This window comes from Nicotiana tomentosiformis, chromosome 5, assembly GCF_000390325.3.
Source record: "Nicotiana tomentosiformis chromosome 5, ASM39032v3, whole genome shotgun sequence".
Taxonomy (NCBI): Eukaryota; Viridiplantae; Streptophyta; class Magnoliopsida; order Solanales; family Solanaceae; genus Nicotiana; species Nicotiana tomentosiformis.
Genome location: NC_090816.1, coordinates 22,164,886 through 22,186,339, shown reverse-complemented (window position 1 = coordinate 22,186,339; position 21,454 = coordinate 22,164,886). Strand labels below are relative to the sequence as shown.

Here is a 21,454-nt window from a genome sequence, read left to right as displayed (position 1 = left end):
ATTTAAGAAACCATCTTCATTCACATTATTAGTATCATTGTCTACCATCAAGTCATCAGCAAGTTCATTCACATTATTAGCATCATAGTTTACCATCAAGTCAACTGCAATAATGATAAGACCATTCAAGAAATCATCTTCATTCATATTATTAGCATCATTGTTAAACACCAAGTCATCGGTAAATAGAATTTCATTCAAGAAATCATCTCCATTTACATTATTAGTATCCTTATATACCATCAGGTCATCTCCCATTACATCACCATTCAAAAAAATTATCTTCATTCACATTATTAACATCATTATTTATCATCAACTCATCTATGACGATATCACAATTCAAAAAATCATCTCCATTCCCATTATTAGCATCATTATTTATCATTAAGTCATCTCCCACTACATCACCATTCAAGAAATCATCTTCATCATGGTTAGCGATCAAGTCATCATGAGCAGCCAGCAAATTCAACATGCTTGTGATACTTCCAACACTCGAGTCATGGGAGTCAGAACCTTTAGAATTTCGGAAGTGGTGGGATTCTTAGGGTGGGGTTACTCAACATGCAAAATAAAAATATGTTGGTGGAACTTTAGGCAATTAAATATTAACCGACCTATATCCCCGAGCAATTTGGCTTGAATCCTAAAATTAAAATATATTAGCCCAACTAATTAAATTTTATTGGCTAGTATCATTGGACTAGGGGTGTTTAAACTGAACCAGACAACCATACCAAATCAAAAGGTCAAACCAAATCAATTAAAAAATCTGATTAGGTTTGGTTTTGCAACGAGCTGGCCGATCATTATGGAATTTGGCATTGCGTTTGGTGGTTTGAAGTCTTGAATAGGTTCACATGATGTATTACGACTTGCGTGCATGGTTAATTTGGGTCCGGAAAGATTTCAGAGTGATTTGGAATAATTAGTTCCTCGTTTGGAAACACAAGTTACAAGAGCTGGCCAAGTCTGATTTTTACGTATTTGACCTCGGATCGGAATTTTGATGGTTTTCTTAAGCCCGGATGGTGATTTTGGACTTGGTCGTACGTCTAGATTTGAATTCGGAGGTGTCTAGGTTGATTTGGCTCAAATTCGCGAAAGTTGAAAGTATGATGGCTTTGAGAGTTGATAGGTTTGACCCATGGTTGAACTGGGATTGGTTGGTATAATCGGACGGGATCCCGGGGGCCTCTGGTGCGATTCAGGATGGTTTCAGACCATTTCAAATGGTTTTTGTATTGCTAATTTATGGTGTATTTATTGTGTTTCGCGATCGCGGGTGGAGCTACGCGATCACGAAGAAGGTTTTGGGGCAGCTGGCTGATTGTTCATCGCGGTCGCAGAGAGCTCTCACATTTGCGTAAGGTGGTGGATCTGGCTCTCGCGTTTGCAATTGGGCGTCCGCGATTGCTGAGTGTTGCTGGAGGAAGCTAGCTCGTTGGCTTACGCGTTCGCGGTAGGGGGTAGCGTTTGCACTTCTCTGGTTCACTGGCTTTCGTGATCGCGGGGCACAGATGCAATTGCATAGTGCATTTTTGGGCAGTACCACTTTATTCTTCGCGATCGCGATTGTATTTCCGCGATCGTGATGTATATCACTGGGCAGACTCATTAAATATTTCATTTCAAGGGCTTTGTGTTATTTTATCATATTTTGAGATTTGAAACTTGGATTTGGGCGATTTTGGAGGGAATATTCATGACTTGAATTGGAGTAAGTATTCTTAACTCGGATTTGGTTATTATTCATGATTCCATCCTTTATTTTTAGCATTTAATTTATGAATATAAGTGAGGAAAATTGAGAATTTAGTAAAAAAAATTAAATATAATTTGAGGATTTGAACCTCGATTCAAAGTCGGATTGGAATGAAATTGGTATAGTTGGACTCATATTCAAATGGGTGTTCGATAGTTGTGAATTTTGTCGGGTTCCGGGAGGCGGGCCCGGGTTGACCTTTTGGGTTGACTTTTAAAATTTTTTTCAAAATCGAAGCTTTATTATTCGAGGTTGTTTCATATGGCTTTTATTGATGTTATTTTGGCTAGATTCGAGCTGTCCGGAGGTTGATTCACGTGGGGAGGGATTTTATAGTATTGATTTGGCTTGTTTGAGATAAGTTTCTTGCCTAACCTTGTATGGAAGAATACTCTTTAAGATTTAGCCTTGATTGCTTATCTATATTATGTGAAAAGCGACGTATACATGAGGTGATAAGCGTGTACACGGGTGCTATATGTGGCTTTGTGACCGGGTTGGACCATAGGCTATTAATAAGCCTTAATTTAATAAAGTAACTTATATAAAATATGCTAACACCACTTTGGAATTACATAATCATGATCGATATATTTGAATTAGCCATAGTCATGCTTTATTTATTGAGCACTATCTGCACCTTTATCTTATCGTCATCTCCTTGTGTATTTTGTTGATAGGATGTGATTTTATGTCGTGATAAACCTATGGTGTTATCGTTTTGTGATATTGTGGCACATTTGGCATGTTGTGTGGATTGTTTGTTGTTGTGCGGAGTATAAAGATGGCATTTCACTATTGTTGATTGTGCGGAGCGATACGGGTGGCCATTGTGATATTGCCTGGGCGGTACGACACGGGTGGCTATTGTGATATTGTCTGGGCATTTCGATACGGATAGCTATTGTGATATTGTCTGGGCATTGCGATACGGGTGGCTATTGTGATATTGTCTGGATGGAGCGATATGAGTGGCTATTGTACTATTATCACGACGAAGTGATATGGGTGGCTATTGTAATATAATCAGGGCGGAGTGATACAAGTGACTATTGTGTTATTGTGAGGGCGGAGTGATACGTGTGGCTATTGTGTTATTGTTGGGAGCAGAATGATGCGGGTGAATATTGTATTATTGTCAGGCATAGTGATACGAGTGGCTATTATTGTTGTGATGATAATATGGGCACGAGGTGCCATTTGTGTGAATTTTCTTGTGATAATTTATTGTTGAAATTGAGCCTTTACTTGTGTTGAGATGTTAACACTTATTCTGATGAGGTTATTATTATTGTTTTGTGTTATACTTTTGTTGTCATTCTTGATTTATTGCACAAGCTATTTTTGACTATTGAGTATCACATGACTTGACCTCGTCAATATTTCACCGAGGTTAATCTTAATACTTATTGGGTACCGACCGTGGAGTACTCATTCTATAGTTCTGCATAGTTTTGTGTAGGTTTAGGTGTTGGAGGTAGGGAACCCAGGCAGTGAGAGCTTCATTGATCATGAGGATTTAAGGTAGAGCTACTTTAATTGTCGCAGTCCCTTGGAACTCTTTCCTTATACCAATTCTTTATCTGAACAGTATTGTATTTTGAGATATTTTTATGTATCACTTTAAGGGATGTGACCCATTTGTACCTTCTTTTCTCTCCTCTTTGACTTTTCTTTTGCTCTTTCCCGTTTTTCTTTTTGTTTTCTTCTTCTCTTTTGTTTTTGTTTGTTTTCAATTCTATTCTTTTGAAGATGAAATAAAATTATTAATTATCTAAACTAATGGGACATTAAAAAAAAGAAATTTATTTTAAAAATCTAACTACTACTCAATTAGCTAAAATGTAAAATATTTTTGTGATTTTTAATTTTTCAACTAAACCTGCTAAAAAGTAAAATAAAATAAAAGTTAAAATATGTAGATTAAACTCGAAAAATATTTACATACTAAAACGTGATAAAAATTTAAGTATGGTAAAAAATTAGGTGATCACATTGTCTGACTAGCCAAATATGTGACTTGCCAAAAAAAAAAAAAAAAGAGTGCAAACTCCTCATAAAAGTAGAAAGAAAATTTGTCTCTTTTTAACAATAAAAATATGTTAGAACTTTGAATTAAGCTACTCAAATCTTCATATTGATAAATAATATTTTTTACAATAAGATCCAAAGTAACGCATTATAAATACATGGTTAAAATATTATTAACTTGAATTTTTTTACCAATGTAAATATTAATATCCCTATTATGTTTTGTAAGATAACTACACCACAGAAAAAAGAAAAAAAACGCAAAGAATGACAAGTTTTGATAGAATGAGGAATCTTACAATCATGGAAACATATTATAGGAATTTAAGAAATCGGGACTCGTCAAGAATTATATGCAATGAGAATCAGAAATGCATATTTTGGAAAAGTGCAGGAGTATTGGAGATCAAGAGTTGGAATGCATAGAGTTAGAGGAGTTGACATTGGTAGAGTCGGAATTGTTAATGTCGACGTCTTCACGCTCAGTTTCTAGCTCTTCATGACTGTTACTGTCTTCTTCACTCTCTGTTTCTTTCTTGCTCTTCAGAATCAGAACTAGCGGCTAGCATTTCTTCAAGATACTATGCTAATTCCAAAAGTTCTTGGGATAAGCCATTATTATGATCAATTATCTCTCCCTCAGCGGCTAGCATCATCTCATCAAGATTGTACCCTCCTTCTCCGCCAGCATCGTCATCGTCAACATTCATGATATCAACTTCATCATCGTTCATGAAGGCATCTAGGATGGTAGTGTTGCTTGTAACGCTTATGTTTATCGTTACTTGAACTAGAGGAAGAACCACTTTCACTACTAATATCACCGTCTGTCATGGAGTTTCAAATGGAGATTAACTTTCAAATTGGGATTACTGGTTGCATCATTGCATGGAGGAAACTTAATATACTATTCATAGAGGATTAAACTCGTAAAATCGGTTACCCTTGCGGAGGGACTATTCCGTCCCATTTCAAACTATCTACCGACTTGGAGGAGCGGATTCTATTTCTTTCTTTTTTTAACTCTAATAACTACATCTAAATTTATTACTCTTTCTGTGAGTTTAAAAAAAAGTTTTTTAATGAAATTTTTTCTTAAATATTTTGAATTGTTAATTATTGTGATTTAAATATTTTAGTTATTAAAATATAGTAGTACAATTTACGTAAGATTCTATGTCCAAATTTACGGTCTAATATTAAGAAATTTGACTCTTAAAATCTAAATTGTGGCACATAATTGGGACAAAGGAAGTATCTCATAAGTGGTGTGCAGTAGTGAATATGTAGTGGTGTTTTAAGATAATGCTATGGTAGTAATTAATAGTGGTGGCTGGCGGTTGAGGGGCGATAATTTTTGTTGGAGGAAGTGGTAAAGATGGTTGATGGTGGGGATTAGTATGATTGAGGTGGTCGGTGAAGTGATTGACCGTGGTGATTAGTTTTGCAATGAAGGATGGTGATGGCAACGATCGCGACGGTGGCTAATGTGGCGATGGTGGGTTGTAAAAGTGGTTGATAGTGGTGGCCAGTGATGGAGGTGGTTGGTTGTTTGATGATCGTAACTGACAATAGTAGTTATGCCTGGGTGGAGGCCGGTAGTTGTGGTTGATAGTGATGACCAATAGCAAAGTCAAAAATTTAAGTGGATTCAAAAATATATAAAAATATCATGCCTAATATACGAACTTATGTCAAGGGAATTCAATATATATATATATTTTTTCTTTTACAAAATATATATACTAAAAATAATTGATGCACACATATTCGAGAAACATTGATTTAATTATAAATTACAAAATAAATATATGAAAAGCTAGCATTCTCGCGTAACCCCAAGAACATTTATGAATAAAGTCAAAAGGCATACTCTCCCACCTATTTTTGCTCTTCCGGGCGTCATACTATTAATTAAACTTTGTGTTTGATATTTGATTGCCCCAATAGATGACGTCATAAAAGCAACATTCTTTGATCATCTTTATCTTCTTTATATCATTTAACTATAATAATATCAATTGAGCCTTGACATAATTGTCTTCTCGAGTTTCTTTTTAAAAAATATTCAAGCCTATCTTTTTAAATGTCAATGAGAAGGTAAAAAAGGGGACAGTAGTTAAAAGTTTCGACTGAGCCTGCAATATTTTGCGTTATAAGGAGTTTTTTACTCTTGAACTTTTTATTTTGGTCAAGTTATATTTCATATGAAAATTTAACCAGATGAAATTAAAATGAATCCACTCGTATTGCATCTGTCAAGATAAAGTTAACCTTTCCATGCCAAAAACTAAACATAACTTTGAATTACAAAGTTGTAAATACATAATTTTTTTGTTGAAAATATGCAATTAAGAGGATTAACAAAAAGAATAGGAAGGGGATACAATAAGTACGATTAAGAGGATTATTGATTGACGCTTGAGAGAGGTGTTACGTCACATCTTTTGAGAAACTTAATTTATATAAATATATAGATAGATTACGATGAGGACTCTTCAAAAGCCAAAAGCTCAGGAACATATAAAAAGTTTCAGAAATACAACATTAAAATTATTTCTCATGACTATACGAACTCATCAAATTTGACATCTAAAAACAGAGTTTAGCCATTTTGGTGACTTGATGGGTCCGACAATAATGTTCTATCTTAATCCATTACATTCGAGTAAGGCTGTCCAACTCGACGGGACGGAACGATATTTAGCCGGAACGGTGGCGGGACGAGACGAAATGGGACGGGATAAACGGAACGAAACAGTAGGCCCATCCCATTCCGCTAACAAACGAGATGGGACGGGACAGAACGGGACGGTTTCACGGGCCTTAAGTGGGTCATTTTTAAAAAAAAATAATAATTATTTAGGCATTAAGTTTGGCAACAACTAGTCTTTTTACAATGACTAAGTTTTTAAAGTTTGCAACGGCTAGTTTTTGACTTATTTAATAAACTTAAAAGTTAAAACGAAAATTAAGAAACGACGTAAATAATTATAAAATATTAAAACAAAAGACTTGTAATGAAATATTCTAGTAATTATAATAGAGTTATAATTTATTTAATATAATTTCAAGCCATTAAGTAACTAAGTAAGAGTGTAAGTCAATTCATAAAAATAATTCAATGCTTAGAGCCTTTTATTTTATTAATAGAACTTTCAAATTTCACATACAAATATAATTCTTTTGAATAACACCTAATCTACGTAGCCACCTTCTAGGAAGGGTTCTGTTTGAACTAGGCCTCTTAGTAGCCAATTACAAATTATCATACTAATATTTGTAAGCTCCTATATAGTTTCGTTATAACTTATCTATAGTTTCTCTCGGACATTGTTCTGGAATTGGCAAGGTTGATTGATGTTCCAAGAGTTCCATGCCGTCATCGCTCCCAGTGCTAAGTATCTCATTGTATTCTTCTTCTTCCCTAGTGGTTAATTTTTCAAAACCAAGATTTCTTCTTTCTGAATTAATCCAATCTGTGAATAATACGGAAATCTCTAGGATGTCCTCCGCTAATGAATGTTTATGATCTCCGATTTGAAATCTTGCTGCGCTAAAAGCACTCTCCGATGCTACTGATGATACTTGAATAGCCAGGATATCTCGGGTCATTATTGAAAGTGTTGGAAAAGCCTTGCCACGCTCCCACCACCATGCCAAAAGTTGTTTGTTGTCTTCTTCGTCTTTAATACTTTCCAATCCTTGATTAAGATAAAAATCAAGTTCATCATCAATAGAGGAATCAAAACCTGTTATATCATCCATATCTTCGTCTTTAATACCTTCCAATCCTGATTCGTTGGGAACGGTTATATTTGCAATTGGTCATTGCCCAACAGCTATATTTCAAAAAAAAAAATTAAAAAAATAAGCGGGACACACGGGGCGGGACGGGGCGGAACGGGACGAAATGGTAGGCCCGTCCGATCCCGCGTACCGTTAATCATGAGCTCATCCCGTTTAGAATTAAGTGGGACGAGACGGAATACGAGACGGGGCCGGGACGGGATACGAGACAGCCCGTCCCGTCCCGTTGGACAGCCATACATTCAAGTGACTAACTTGCACATGTTATGTATTCTAAACTTAAGCAACACTTAAGAGCTCTATTAGTTTTCAGAACTTGGGGGGAATAGGATACCATAGCCGTTTTTTCTCTGTGCTGTCGTTCCGAAAACGTACTTTTTGGATAAAAGCAACAAAGTAAGAAGGTCTGACTGCACATGGCTGGGAAAGAGTGTAAATAAGGAGTTCAACTTATTCAAGATATATACGACACATCTCTGATCAATCTTACAAGATTATTTCTGATAATATATCATTTGTGAGATGGTAAACAAAAACACGACAGTATGTAATTCTTTTCGTAATAAAAGGGATTTGCCTTTAATTAATCGATACAATATTTTTTTAAAGCTCAGTTACAGGAAAAAAATTGCCTATGGATCTAAATATACTGTTAGGATCGGGAAACCGAGTAGTGCAGAATTTAGCCAAACAACGTTATAATGATAATAACAAAGACAATGCAAGTTGATAATAACGGCAATTAAAGAAGATAAAGAAGACACAAATTTAACGTGGTTCGGTCAAGGTGGCCTACGTCCACAAGCGGAGAGAATCAATTTCACTTTTGTGAGCACCTAATTTTTGCCCTAATATAAAATTACTCCTAAAAAAATAAAATAAAAATAGCTTTAAATTACTTTTCTATATTTTTACTTAGTTTACTTTGTACGTATTCATGTTTGATGCATTTTTAAGTTGTATTTTAAATCCTAAAGAAAATACAAAAATATTTTGAATTTTTATATTTTTAGATTTTAATTGCATTTGTAAAACACTAAAATACCAAAAAAATACATTAGTAACTCTACATGCATTTATTAGCTAAATAAATTAGTTAATTGTAGAAAAATAAGTCATTAGGTTAATTTTGTAAATTAGTTGGAATTAGGAGTGTTAAATAAATTGATTAGTCTTGCAAAATACAAAGAAAGAAAAGAGAAGGCTATGGGGTCTCATTACAGCTTTAGACCAGGTGCTTCTAATGGCCCATTTTCCTTCCATTCGCCCCAACCCACTACCCGCCGGCCCAATATCCCCCTTCATCTCTAAAATAGACCCTAATTCCCCCATCCCTTTGGATTCTCAAGAGAAAAAGAACGGAAACCCCCTGACAAAAACCCTATCCGCCGATTTCTTCTTATCCATTCCCTCCGAGCAGCTGCCCCCTCTCTCACCTCAGTTTCAGCAAAGGGACCGAAAGCGCGCACACACACATACACACAAAGACAGACATGTTCACAGTTTCATTCTCTCGTCGGCTGTGCTATCCGAAGTTCCATTTCGACATTCCCTTCTAAGCTTCCTCTTCGCGTCACTCAATTGAAATCTGAAGGTTCTAAAATGTTTTTGAGTGTTTCAGATCCGGATCTGCGTATGCGTGCTCGCTTTAAAGTTAATCTCGCTGCGTTTTCATTGTTGATGTGTTGTTTCTGTTGCTGTATTTTCCCATCTATTTCAGACCTCATTTGGTCATTTTCTATCGATTTCTTGTTTGAGGTACGCCATACTCATATCTGACCCTTTGTCGAATTCATAATTGAAATATGAGTTCATTCGTGTTACATGTTTGTTTTGAATTCACGGAGCCATCATGTTTAGCTATTAAATTTGTTTATTGGTTTTTTTCTGTTTGATGTTTACTACTACCTGTGTGTTTGAAAAGCCAATTGTTTGTACGTTCAATTGTTGAATTTATGATATATGGGTTTGAATTTGTTGAAAGCAGTGTTACTATTATGATAGTTTATTTATATCACATGTAAGCTTTATGGCTCAATTTGTTTTGGACTATATGAATATAGGCAACTGGTCTCTGGCATTTTAAGAATCCTGAGCCCAAAGTTAATTTCGGCTGCATTTGTACATGATAGACGAGTTCATTTTGTGTATTAAAATGGAGATTATGTCAAATATTAGTAGTAGATTTCTGGTGAAACTAAATGACTATTGTGATGAATGCACTGGTTGTGATTTCCCTTTTTCTAATATCAAAATATCTAAATGGGATTGACATGTATGCAAAGGTATTAAATCCGCAAAATTGAGATGCTGGTGTTCTGCTTTCAGGAACCGCTTTGAATCGGCCCATATTGAAGACTGATAATGATTAAGTCGAACACTGATTTTAGTTCAAATTAGATTATGTGAATAAAATAAACTTAGAAAGAAATAATCATGAACATCGTAGCTTGCTTTAGACATGATTAATAAATCATCGTGGTCATGGATACGGTTCCCATCGCATGCTCACGATACCTAAACCCCAATCCGGGTGTGCATTTCATGTGACCCGATCATAACCTCTAGCAGTAATAAAAATAAGCATGTCGTAAATCGCGGGTGCATTTCATGTGGCGCGGTTTGCGACGTGTGCCAAAACGACAAGTGTACGATATCGTGACTTGTTCCAGAAATAATTCCATAAATAATTATAAGCGGTTAAAAAGTAAAAATGCACAATAGGCTTTAAATATGTAATAAATCAGATAATTAGGCCAAGTATTAATTGTTAAGTGACCGTGCTAAAACCACGGAACTCGGGAGTTCCTCACACCTTCTCCCGGGTTAACAGAATTCCTTATCCGCTCTTCTTTGTTCGCGGACCATAAATAGAGTCAAATTTTCTCGATTTGGGATTTAAAATAAACCGGTGATTTGGGACACCATAAATTATTCCAAGTGGCGACTCTGAAATAAGTAAATAAATAATCCCATTTCGATTAATGTCACTTAAATTGAAAAAACTCCCTTATCCCCTCTCGTCGGAAAAAAGGAGGTGTGACAACTGTACCAACAAGAGTACGAAAGAGAGTACAAAATTAGAGTAAATACTCTAATTACCAAATACCCCAAGAGAATAAATCACAAGATCACTCCAAAGAAAGGGTTCACACAAGTGTTTCCCAACACTCACTCTCTTACAAAATACTCTATAATGAAATAAAGGAGGAGAAAGAAAGACAAGAGTGAAAAGCTCTTGAATTGGTGTGTTTGCAAATGAGGAAAAGCTCCTCTATTTATAACAAGAAATCATTGGCCTAATAATGGATATTATGTCATGGCAAATGTCATGATCCACAAATTTTGTTATAATGGATATTATGTCATGGCAAATGTCATGAAAATTTGGCCATATTACAAATCTCCACCTTGGCCTAATTTCGGCTTATATATAGTAAATTTGCTCCACCTTCTCCGCAAAAACCCCAATGGGCAAAATCATTCTTTATAAATGCCATTCAAGTTCAGGCAAAGCTTGAACTTGGACATTGGAAGAGGTTTTGTGAACATGTCAGCAGGATTATCTCTAATGTTGATCTTCTGAACAGAGACTTCTCTTTCAGCAATGATTTCTCGGATGAAATGATACTTTATATCAATGTGCTTCGTCCTCTCATGATGCATTTTATCTTTAGTCAAATGAATGGCACTTTGATTATCACAGAAAATGGTAATACCACTTCGGTGTAAACTGAGTTCAACAAATAGACCCTTCAACCATAAAGCTTCTTTGGTCGCCTCGATCACTGCCATATATTCTGTTTCGGTAGTAGATAAAGCTACTATATGTTGTAATGTAGCTTTCCAACTAATAGCGTAACCACCGATGCAAAATACACAGCCTGTTAGTGATATTCTTTTGTCAAGATCACCTGCATAATCTGAATCTATAAAGCCAACCAAAGTGTTAGTATCTCTCTAAAATTCCAAACATGTGTTTTAAGTACCTCGCAAGTATCTGAGAATCCATTTCACAACATGCCAATGTGCTTTGCCAGGGCAAGTCATATACCGGCTTACCAAGCTCACTGCTTGTGAAATGTCTGGACGTGTACAAACCATTGCATACATAATACTGCCAACTGCACTGGAATAAGGAATATGTGTCATGTACCTCTCTTCTTCCTCTGACTGCGGGGACTGAGCAGCTGATAACTTAAAATGAGCAGCCAGAGGGGTACTAACTGGTTTAGCATCTTTCATGCCAAACCTCTCCAAGATTTTCTCCAAGTACTTCTTCTGTGTCAGAAATAGCCTGTTGTCTTTTTGATCTCTTTCGATCTCCATGCTAAGGATTTTCTTAGTTGTTCCCAAATCTTTCATCTCAAATTCACTTTTCAGCTAACTTTTCAAATTGTGAATTTCTGTTAAATCCTTAGCAGCACTGAGCATGCCATCAACATATAATAATAGGTACACAAATGAACCATCATTTAACTTCCGAAAGTAAACACAACTATCATACATGCTCCTCGAATAACCATGACCCAACATAAAAGAATCAAACCTTTTATACCATTGTCTTGGAGACTGCTTTAATCCGTAAAAGGATTTCTTCAACAAGCAAACATGATCTTCTTTTCCTTCAATTTCAAATCCTTCGGGTTGATGCATGTATATTTGTTCCTCAAGTTCGTCATGTAAGAAAGTTGTCTTAACATCAAGTTGTTCTAATTCCAAATCATACATGGCAACGAAGGCAACCAAGACATGAATAGAGCTATGTTTAACAACATGTGAGAAAATATCATTAAAATCAACTCCTTCTACCTCACTATATCCCTTTGCAACTAATCGTGCCTTATAGCTCTCATCTTCAACCCCTGGAATGCCATCTTTTTTTTTGAAGACCCATTTGCAACCAACAATTCTTTTTCCTAATGGCGGCTTCACAAGAGACCAAGTACCATTCTTGTGGAGAGACTCAATTTCTCCATTCATTGCAATCAGCCACTTGGCTGAGTCAGCACCAGAAACTGCTTCTGTATATTTTGATGGTTCTCCAATTTCTTCAGTTTCCTGTGCAACTGAAAAAGCAAATACAACATAATCTCCAAATCTTAATGGTTGTTTACCTTCTCTTCTTGGTCTATGTTTGGCTATAGAATACTCTTCTTCTTCTGGTTCAACTTCAGGAGTCTCAACTTTAGGAATTTCAGCTTCTATCTCAACTTCAATAGTTTCAACTGTATTTTGCTCCAAAGTTGATGAGCTTGGCTCAGAAGGAATGTCAATCTCAATCTCCACCTGGTTCCGTGTACTCTTTCCTTTATCTGTATTACAAGAACTAGAAGACTCTTTTCTAGAATGTAATATAGAGGATTCATCAAAGGTTACATCTCTGCTAATTATAAATTTTGGTGTCGTGGGATCAGGATACCATAGTCGGTATCCTTTCACTCAGATGCATACCCAAGGAAAATGCATTTTTTATCCCTTAGCTCTAATTTTCCATCATTTACATGCATGTATGCAGGGCAACCAAATATCTTTAAATCAGAAAAATTAGCAGGAGTACCTGACCACATTTCCTCGGGAGTCTTAAAGTTCAAAGGTGCAGAAGGAGCTCGGTTGACAATATAACAAGCTGTAGCGATAGCTTCTGCCCAAAAGGCGTTTGTCAACCTAGCATTTGAAATCATGCAACGAGCCATTTCCAAAAGAGTTCTATTCATCCTTTCTGCCATACCATTTTGCTGAGGTGTCATTCTCACAGTACGATGTCGAGCAATTCCTTCATTCTTGCAAAATTCGTTGAATTCATCAGTACAAAATTCCAAGCCATTATCGGTTCTAAGCCGCTTAACCTGTTTTCTTGTTTGCTTCTCAATCAAAACTTTCCATTGTTTGAAATTTAAGTAAACATCACTTTTATTTTTCAGGAAACAAACCCAAACTTTCCTTGAATAATCATCAATGAAAGTTAACATATACCTGACACCACCTTTTGATGGGGTACGTGAAGGACCCCAAAGATCTGAATGAATGTAATCCAAAGTACCTTTTGTTCTATGAATCACTGGAGATTTGAAGCTGACTCTTTTCTGCTTCCCGAACACACAATGTTCATAGAACTCCATATTTTCGGTACTTTGGCCACATAAGAGACCTCTTTTGCTGAGGATGGAAAGACATTTTTCACTCATATACCCAAATCGCATATGCCACAATTTGGTTATGTCAGAATCTGAATTATCTGATATTGAAACTGCAGTAGCACCTGTAACAGTAAATCCCAAAAGAGTATATAACGTACTAGATCTGCGTGCTTTCATGATCACAAAAGTACACCTTCACTTGTGTACTTGCACCCAAGAGATTCTAGAGTAACTAAAGAGATGAGATTTTTCTTCAAGTCAGGAACATGTCTAACATCGATGAGAGTTCTCACTACACCATCGTGCATTTTGATTCGGAATGTACCTTTTCTAATAACTTTGCAGGCAACATTGTTTCCCATCAAGACAACTCCACCTCCAATAGATTCATATGTGGTAAATAAATCCCGATTGTGACACATATGATAAGAACAACCCGAATCTAAAATCCACTCATTGTTAGATTTGAAACTATTATTAGTTGTTCAAAAATAGTTCTCTCAGTCTCATCAGCAGCTACACTTGCTTCGGCAGTGTCAATATTTTTGTGCTCATTTTTCTTTTCTGTATGCTTTTCTTTATTTTTCAATTTAAAGCATTCAGAAATAATGTGACCTTTCTTATGACAATATTTGCACATGACATTTCTGTATCTGGATTTTGATATTGATTTAGGTTTCTCACTACTTGAATCTTTCTTATTGGATCTACCTCTTATGAATAAGTCTTCCCCTTGGTTCTCACTAGTTTCCCCAGTAATATCTCTATCTATTTGTTCTTTTGATTTCAAAATAGATTTGATATCTTTATAAGAGATATTATCCTTTCTATAAAGCATAGTATCTCTTATATGTTTAAACGACTGGGGTAAGAAAATAAGCAATAACACATTTTGATCCTCATCATTGATTTCAGCATCTATGTTACTTAAATCCATAAGAAGAGAATCAAAAGTATCAAGATGTGTAAGTATAGAGGTACCTTCAGCCATACGAAAAGTGTAGAGTTTTTGCTTTAGGTAAAGACTATTTTCTACTGTTCTTTTCATATATAGGGTTTTAAGTTTTTCCCATATGCCTTGGGCTGAGCTTTCTGCTACAACTTCACGTAAAACTTCATTTGAAAGATTTAAAATAATATCTTCTTTTGTCTTTCTGTCTATGACGGCAAACTCCTCGTCCGTCATTTTATCCGGCAACTTCTCATTTCCTTGCAGTGCCAAATCTAAGCCATCCTGAATCAGGATAGCTTCCATCTTTAATTGCCACATTCCAAAGTTTGCACTTCGATCAAATTTCTCAACATAAGATTTTGTTAGAGTCATTTTGGCTATTTAAACTAACCCGGTTAGATATGACTTTGATACTAATTTATTAGGATCGAGAAATCGGGTAGTGCGAAATTTAGCCAAACAACGTTATAATGATAATAACAAAGACAATGCAAGTTGATAATAACGGCAATTAAAGAAGATAAAGAAGACACAAATTTAACGTGATTCGGTCAAAGTGACCTACGTCCACAAGCGGAGAGAAGCAATTTCACTATACCAATAAGAGTACAAAAGAGAGTATAAAATTAAAGTAAATACTCTAATTACCAAATACCCCAAGAGAATAACCTCACAAAATCACTCCAAAGAAAGGGTTCACACAAGTATTTTCCAACACCCACTCTCTTACAAAATACTCTATAATGAAATAAAGGAGGAGAAAGAAAGACAAAAGTGAAAAGCTCTTGAATTGGTGTGTTTGCAAATGAGGAGAAGCTCCTCTATTTATAACAAGAAATCATTGGCCTAATAATAAATATTATGTCATGACAAATGTCATGATTCACAAATTTTGTTATAATAAATATTATGTCACGATAAATATCATGAAAATTTGGCCTTATTACATATACAATTCAACGCACCAATTTATGCACAAAGATAGAAGGGATTGTTTGAAAAATAGAAGAGAAAGAGTAGTATCATGCAACGTACATTAGAAGTCAACTTCAATCTAGCAGTGGCAATTTTTTTTTTTTTTTTTTTACATATTTCAAATATAAGACTAGTATTCGAAACCAAGATTGTGCTAGCATAATAAGTTCGATTCTCAAAAGTTATTCAAACAAACATAAATAATTCGAATCGTAATCAAGATTGTGCTAGAATAATTTTGAATGACTTAGAATTAATTTCAGAAGCTGTGTTTTAAAAAATAGATTAATAGCCAAAATAACAATGCAAAAGGGAACCAAAATAAGGAGTACATACTGATTGCCTCGTGAGTCAACTTTTATTGCACTTCCATCTATTTTTTGTCACTAATTTTAACTGGACAGCCCATCTCTTAATTTTATAATGTAAATTAGAAACTAAATGGTGGTAACTTTTGGCGGTAATAATGTTAAAACAGACTATGAAGCGTTAGTAATTTTTTTTTTTTAATTAAATAGAAATGGTCTCTTGATTTTGAAATGTGAAGGAACACATGTGAAAAGTTAATTTTGCTAATCTAAAGGATACAACCCTTCAATTCAAGGCGTTGTTTTTTTTATTTATAAATAAATGGTTCTATTCTAATGGCCAGATAATTGTTTTAAAAATTAGTTACTAATAAAAGGACACAACTATTTAGAAAAGATACAATTTAAATTTATTTTTAAAATATTGTTTAATTATAATTATAAAATATAAATATAATATTATTAGAAGGGTAATTTAGTAATTTAACTTTTTAGTTGTGTATTTTTTACTTTTAGTGTGTGTGTGTATATATATATATATATATATATTCTATCCTTTTTGTACAACGCAATTTTTTCAGCAAAGGGGATTCAATTGGAACCCCTCCACCAAAGGTAGCTTAGCGACTAAGTAGTGACACGTCGTGGATGGGGCTGGTGGTGGAGGTAATTGATAGTGATGGTTGTATGGTGATGGCTAGTGGTAGCGGCTATGGGGAATTATAATAAATAAAGTCGTGGTAAAAGTAACATTGGCATGAATCTTTTAAGTTAGAGCCAAGCTTTTTTCTTGGCCAAAAGTGTTTTCTTTGTCAAAAGTGTATTTTTTTCTCAAAGTTAAGGTGTTTGACCAAGTTATTTTAAGGAAAAAGTACTTTTAAGTAGAAGTAGAAGCACTTTTTAAAAGCATTTTAAAAGCTTAGCCAAACATTAATTGTTACTCAAAAGTATTTTCTAAATTAATTAGCCAAACACAAATTGTTTCTCACCAAAAGTATTTTTTTGAAAAGCACTTTTCAAAATAAGCAGATTTTAGAAGCTTGGCCAAACATGCTATTAATGTCTTAATGATTTTAGGATATTGCACAAACTATAAATGATTTAAAACTAATTAGTAAGAAGCTCTGAAATAGTTGTGAAATGAAAAAAACAATACATTTAATTGGCTAGATTTGAACGATTGAAATTCAAAATTAGAAATCAAATGAAACATTGGACTCCTAGACTCATTTGCTAGCGATCAATTTTATGTAAGTGTTTCTATGATAAGAGTGTGTTCAAGGTCGTAGCAATATCTTTAATTTAAGTCACCATAAATGTATTTGTTTAACATTACTATTATAGTCATTCTTGTCATGCCATACAAAAGATACAAGCACACTAATGGGTAATTAAATGATTTTTTTGTGTTGTAGTTCAAAAATCTCAAATTCATATAGATCAAATACTACTACAACAACAACATACCCATACCCAGTAATATCTCACACCGTGGGATCTGGGAGGGTAGTATGTACGCAAACCTTACCCCTACCTTGTGAGGATAGAGAGGCGGTTTCCAATAGACCCTCGGCTTAGGCTTATAAGCACCATTAATGAAAATATAGAAAAGAAGGGACACTATCAAGAAGCCATATAAAAGCATAATAAAAACAACCAGATAGTAAGGTGATCAACAATGAAAGAAAACAACGGTTAGTCATAAAAACCTACTACCAACAGAAAGCGAAATTGCGTGTCAATACTATATCTGATTCTCCTTTCTTTCTTCATCCTTCTTGATAGCAGATAATAGTCCTTAGACATTAACTACCATAAATACTACTAATACTGGACTAGCTGAAGTCCTGGGAGGATAATAGCCCCAAAAGTTAACTACTTCATTAATACAATAACTACTCCACTCCAAACCAAGTATTATTGGAGATCTCCCCATCTTAATTTAGCTCTCATAGAACCTACTGAAAAGAGAAAGAATAACTCTTCTGCAATCTATGGAGATGATAAAATCTCCTTCTAAACTAGCCATTTTTTGGTTCTTCTTCTTCTTCTTGACGCATCGATCATTTTCTGCAAGAACTCTGAATAACAATCCTTCCCCAGCAAACCATCATCATTATCATGCACACCATGAAATATCCTTTTACATGCTAGATGTTCTTAGCCAAAAACACCGTTCGTCAAAATCTGCACCAACAAAAGTAAATAGTCATCAGCTTCCCTTCTCGAAACCATTAGGCTATTTCCCTCCTGTGGGAGGCATTCCATTGACCGACACAAATCCAAGTGTTGAAATGAATGGATTGCATACTCACACGCTTGATTTGGAAGGAATCAGCATGACATTCCCAGCTATAGCTACACTTCAGGAATTAGAGCTAGGGACAGTGACAACAATCGATGAGGACATATACGAAGGTTCCATTTATGGCTCGACTTTGATGGGAAAAGCTCAAGGAATGTATGTCGCTAGTTCAGAAGATGGCAGCAGTCATATGATGGCAATGACTACTAGCTTTCTTAGTAATGAATACAAGGATAGTTTAAGGTTTTTCGGGATGCATAAGGGTGATGTTTTTGAATCACATATAGCAGTAATTGGTGGCACTGGAAAGTATCATGATGCAAATGGCTATGCTACTGTCAAGATTGTCAATGCAACCTCTAATAAGAGTGAAGGAACATACAAGATTCTTTCATTCAGTGTTTGTCTTGGTTAAAAGTTAGTAGAAGATAGTCCACCATATAACTTGCTAGAGTAATCATTGTGATGTAATTTGAAATTTCTTTTCTCTATTGTAATTCTTGCTGGTTCAAGATTTATTTAAGGGTGAAGATCACTCCTATATTTTTTCTTGCATATTTTTTGTTAAACTCTTGCTTTCCGTCAATACAAACAGAAATATTACCTGAACTTCAATTAGTGTCACCGTGATCTTTTTCGAAGTGTATACCATCAGAAATATACACAGATCATCAATGGTTTCAAAGTTATATGAAATCCACAAAGAATGTTTTCGAACATAACATTTTATTCCATAAGCAAATCAAACAAAGTATAGAATTGTGCATAATTAACTTCAGCTGAAGTCTATTCAAAAACTGCTCCCAAAGAAAGTGCTTTCTCTGCCCAGATTCGAAGGGAATAGTGCAGGGGCAGGCATAGTACTGTTAAAGTGACAGACTACATTCACGCAGTTAAGAGTTAACATATGTTACCAATTAAGGAGCACGGAATAAGCTGCAGAGACCCTTCTCAACAACAATAATCCTAGTGTAATCCCACAAGTGGGGTCTGGGGAGGGTAAAGTGTACTCAGACCTTGCCGCTACCTTGTGAGGGTAGAGAAGCTGTTTCCGATAGGCCCTCGGCTCATTTGAAAAAAATTCAGATAATGCTGATGGATGAATGGATAATACATATATTCTTGAAGATGTGCTATTTATGAGAAATGAACTTAAATTTCCTTATAGATTTACACCAGATATTTAGCATTTAGGAAACTTACGGAAAATTCTAGGGGTTTAGGAACTCATTTTCAAAATTGTACGAAATTCAGAGAATGTTTCTGCCTTCAACAAGATTTACTGCTAAATTTCAATCTTTTATTATCTACGGAAGGAAACTTAAATTGCATTTTCTTAAGCTAGGAAATACAGGAAGAATGAGACATGGCAACTCTGTCTGCAGATGTTGAAAAGAAATAAGCTTCTGTAAAGTCCCTAGTATATGGAACAACAATATGGTTTACCCTAAAAAACTGCTAATTTAAAAAAAAATTGATTAGTTTTAAGATAATAATATACTATAACTGTCTAGATAATCAGCAAAAAGCTGTCAGAGTTGGTCCAACCAAACCTGATGTCCATTTTGGATTTGCTGTTCTGCAAAAAAAAATAGTATCTACAAGGGTGTTTAGTACTCCTTACCAAAACCACCTTATCAGCTCCACTTCTTATTAAGGATGTAATCAAAACTATATATACCCATTGAGCCTCCTTTCTTTTCTCATCAATCAAGCATCTACTCAGCTCCATTTGTTTCTTCTAATCTCTCATCCCCTAGCGTCATTCGCAAGAAAAAATGGCAAAATTTTCCCGACTCACCTCTAAAATACTCCAAGCCACGTTCTGCATTTTGCTGCTAGCCCTCACCTTCGGTTGTGCCAGTTCAGCAAGAATCCTTGATGAAGTGAACCGAGTGGCTGACGCATCATCGGAAACAGATGATCCTGTTGTAGCTCCTGTGGTTGCCCCAGCTGCCACATTGCCAAGTAACCAATTACCAGCTACTGTCACTGCTCCTGATTCTGACGTGGCGCCTGTAGCTGATCCTTCCATCCCTGCTGACACAGTGGCTCCTCCAGCAGATTTACCAGCTGAACCTGAACCAGATTCCATCCCTGTTGTCGCCCCTGCTGCCTCTGTGGCTCCTCCTGCTGACTTACCAGACACTGGAGCAGCCCCCGTTGCCGATGCAGCACCAGTAACTACCCCTGTCAGCCAAACACCAGGAGTGGCCACTGCAACCTCAGGTGGAGCCGCAGTAGAAAGTCCTGTCCTTGAGCACCCGACATTCTCCTTTTTCATGCATGACATCCTTGGTGGTTCACAGCCTTCAGGAAGAGTGGTCACTGGAATTGTAGCCACTTCTGATGCCAACAATCTCCCTTTCTCGACAACCACCAATCAAATCTTCCCAATCAATGGTGGAGTTCCTTTGAACAACATTAACAACGTTGTCAACAACAACAACTATCCATTCCTTGCAGGCCTAAATGGTCAGCAACAAGCTAACACTGTCCTGCAAAACAGCGGAAACAACAATGTAGTTAATGGTGGTAACAACCAACCTTTTGTAACAGCCGGTCAGCTTCCTTCTGGCTTATCGCTTCAGCAGCTCATGTTTGGCTCTATTACTGTCGTTGACAATGAAATAACCGAGGGGCACGAACTGGGATCAGCTGTTCTCGGCAAAGCACAAGGATTTTACCTGACAAGCTCTTCAGATGGCACCAGCCACACTTTAGCCTTGACAGCACTATTCCATGGAGAACACGATCATGAAGTGGATGATACCATTAGTTTCTTTGGAATTCACAGGACAGCCACACCAATTTCGCACATTGCCATCATTGGAGGGACTGGCAAGTATGAAAATGCTAAAGGATTTGCCACCATCGAAACTCTTCCTCACGTGGACCAACATACAACTGATGGAGTGGAGACAATTACCCACTTTACTGTCTACATCACCCCTTAAACAGCATGTCTTCTAGATAAGGTGTTAACTCAACATGTTTTCTGTATTTCGGAATATTTACATTATGTACTTTGCAGCATGTAATTGAATGGTTAAATGTGTCGATTATATTATGATCTATATCAGAGCTTTTTTACTCAGTCCCAAAAGGCGTATCCAACTTGGAGTTTCATTTGGTCATCACATATTACGAAACACTAATTATGTA

General features: G+C 35.8%; 2 protein-coding genes across 2 annotated transcripts; both read left to right on the top strand.

Moving 5' to 3' along the window:
• The first annotated feature begins 17,289 nt into the window (after positions 1 to 17,289).
• Positions 17,290 to 18,844, top strand: LOC104088528 (dirigent protein 25-like). The gene has a single exon (XM_018768257.3). The coding sequence runs from the start codon at positions 17,979 to 17,981 to the stop codon at positions 18,702 to 18,704; it is 726 nt and encodes a 241-aa protein (XP_018623773.1). The 5' UTR covers positions 17,290 to 17,978; the 3' UTR covers positions 18,705 to 18,844.
• A 907-nt stretch (positions 18,845 to 19,751) lies between these two features.
• LOC104088529 (dirigent protein 24-like) lies at positions 19,752 to 21,395 on the top strand. Its single transcript, XM_009593223.4, has one exon. It carries the CDS (start codon positions 20,068 to 20,070, stop codon positions 21,244 to 21,246), a length of 1,179 nt encoding a protein of 392 aa, XP_009591518.1. The 5' UTR covers positions 19,752 to 20,067; the 3' UTR covers positions 21,247 to 21,395.
• The last annotated feature ends 59 nt before the right edge of the window (positions 21,396 to 21,454 follow it).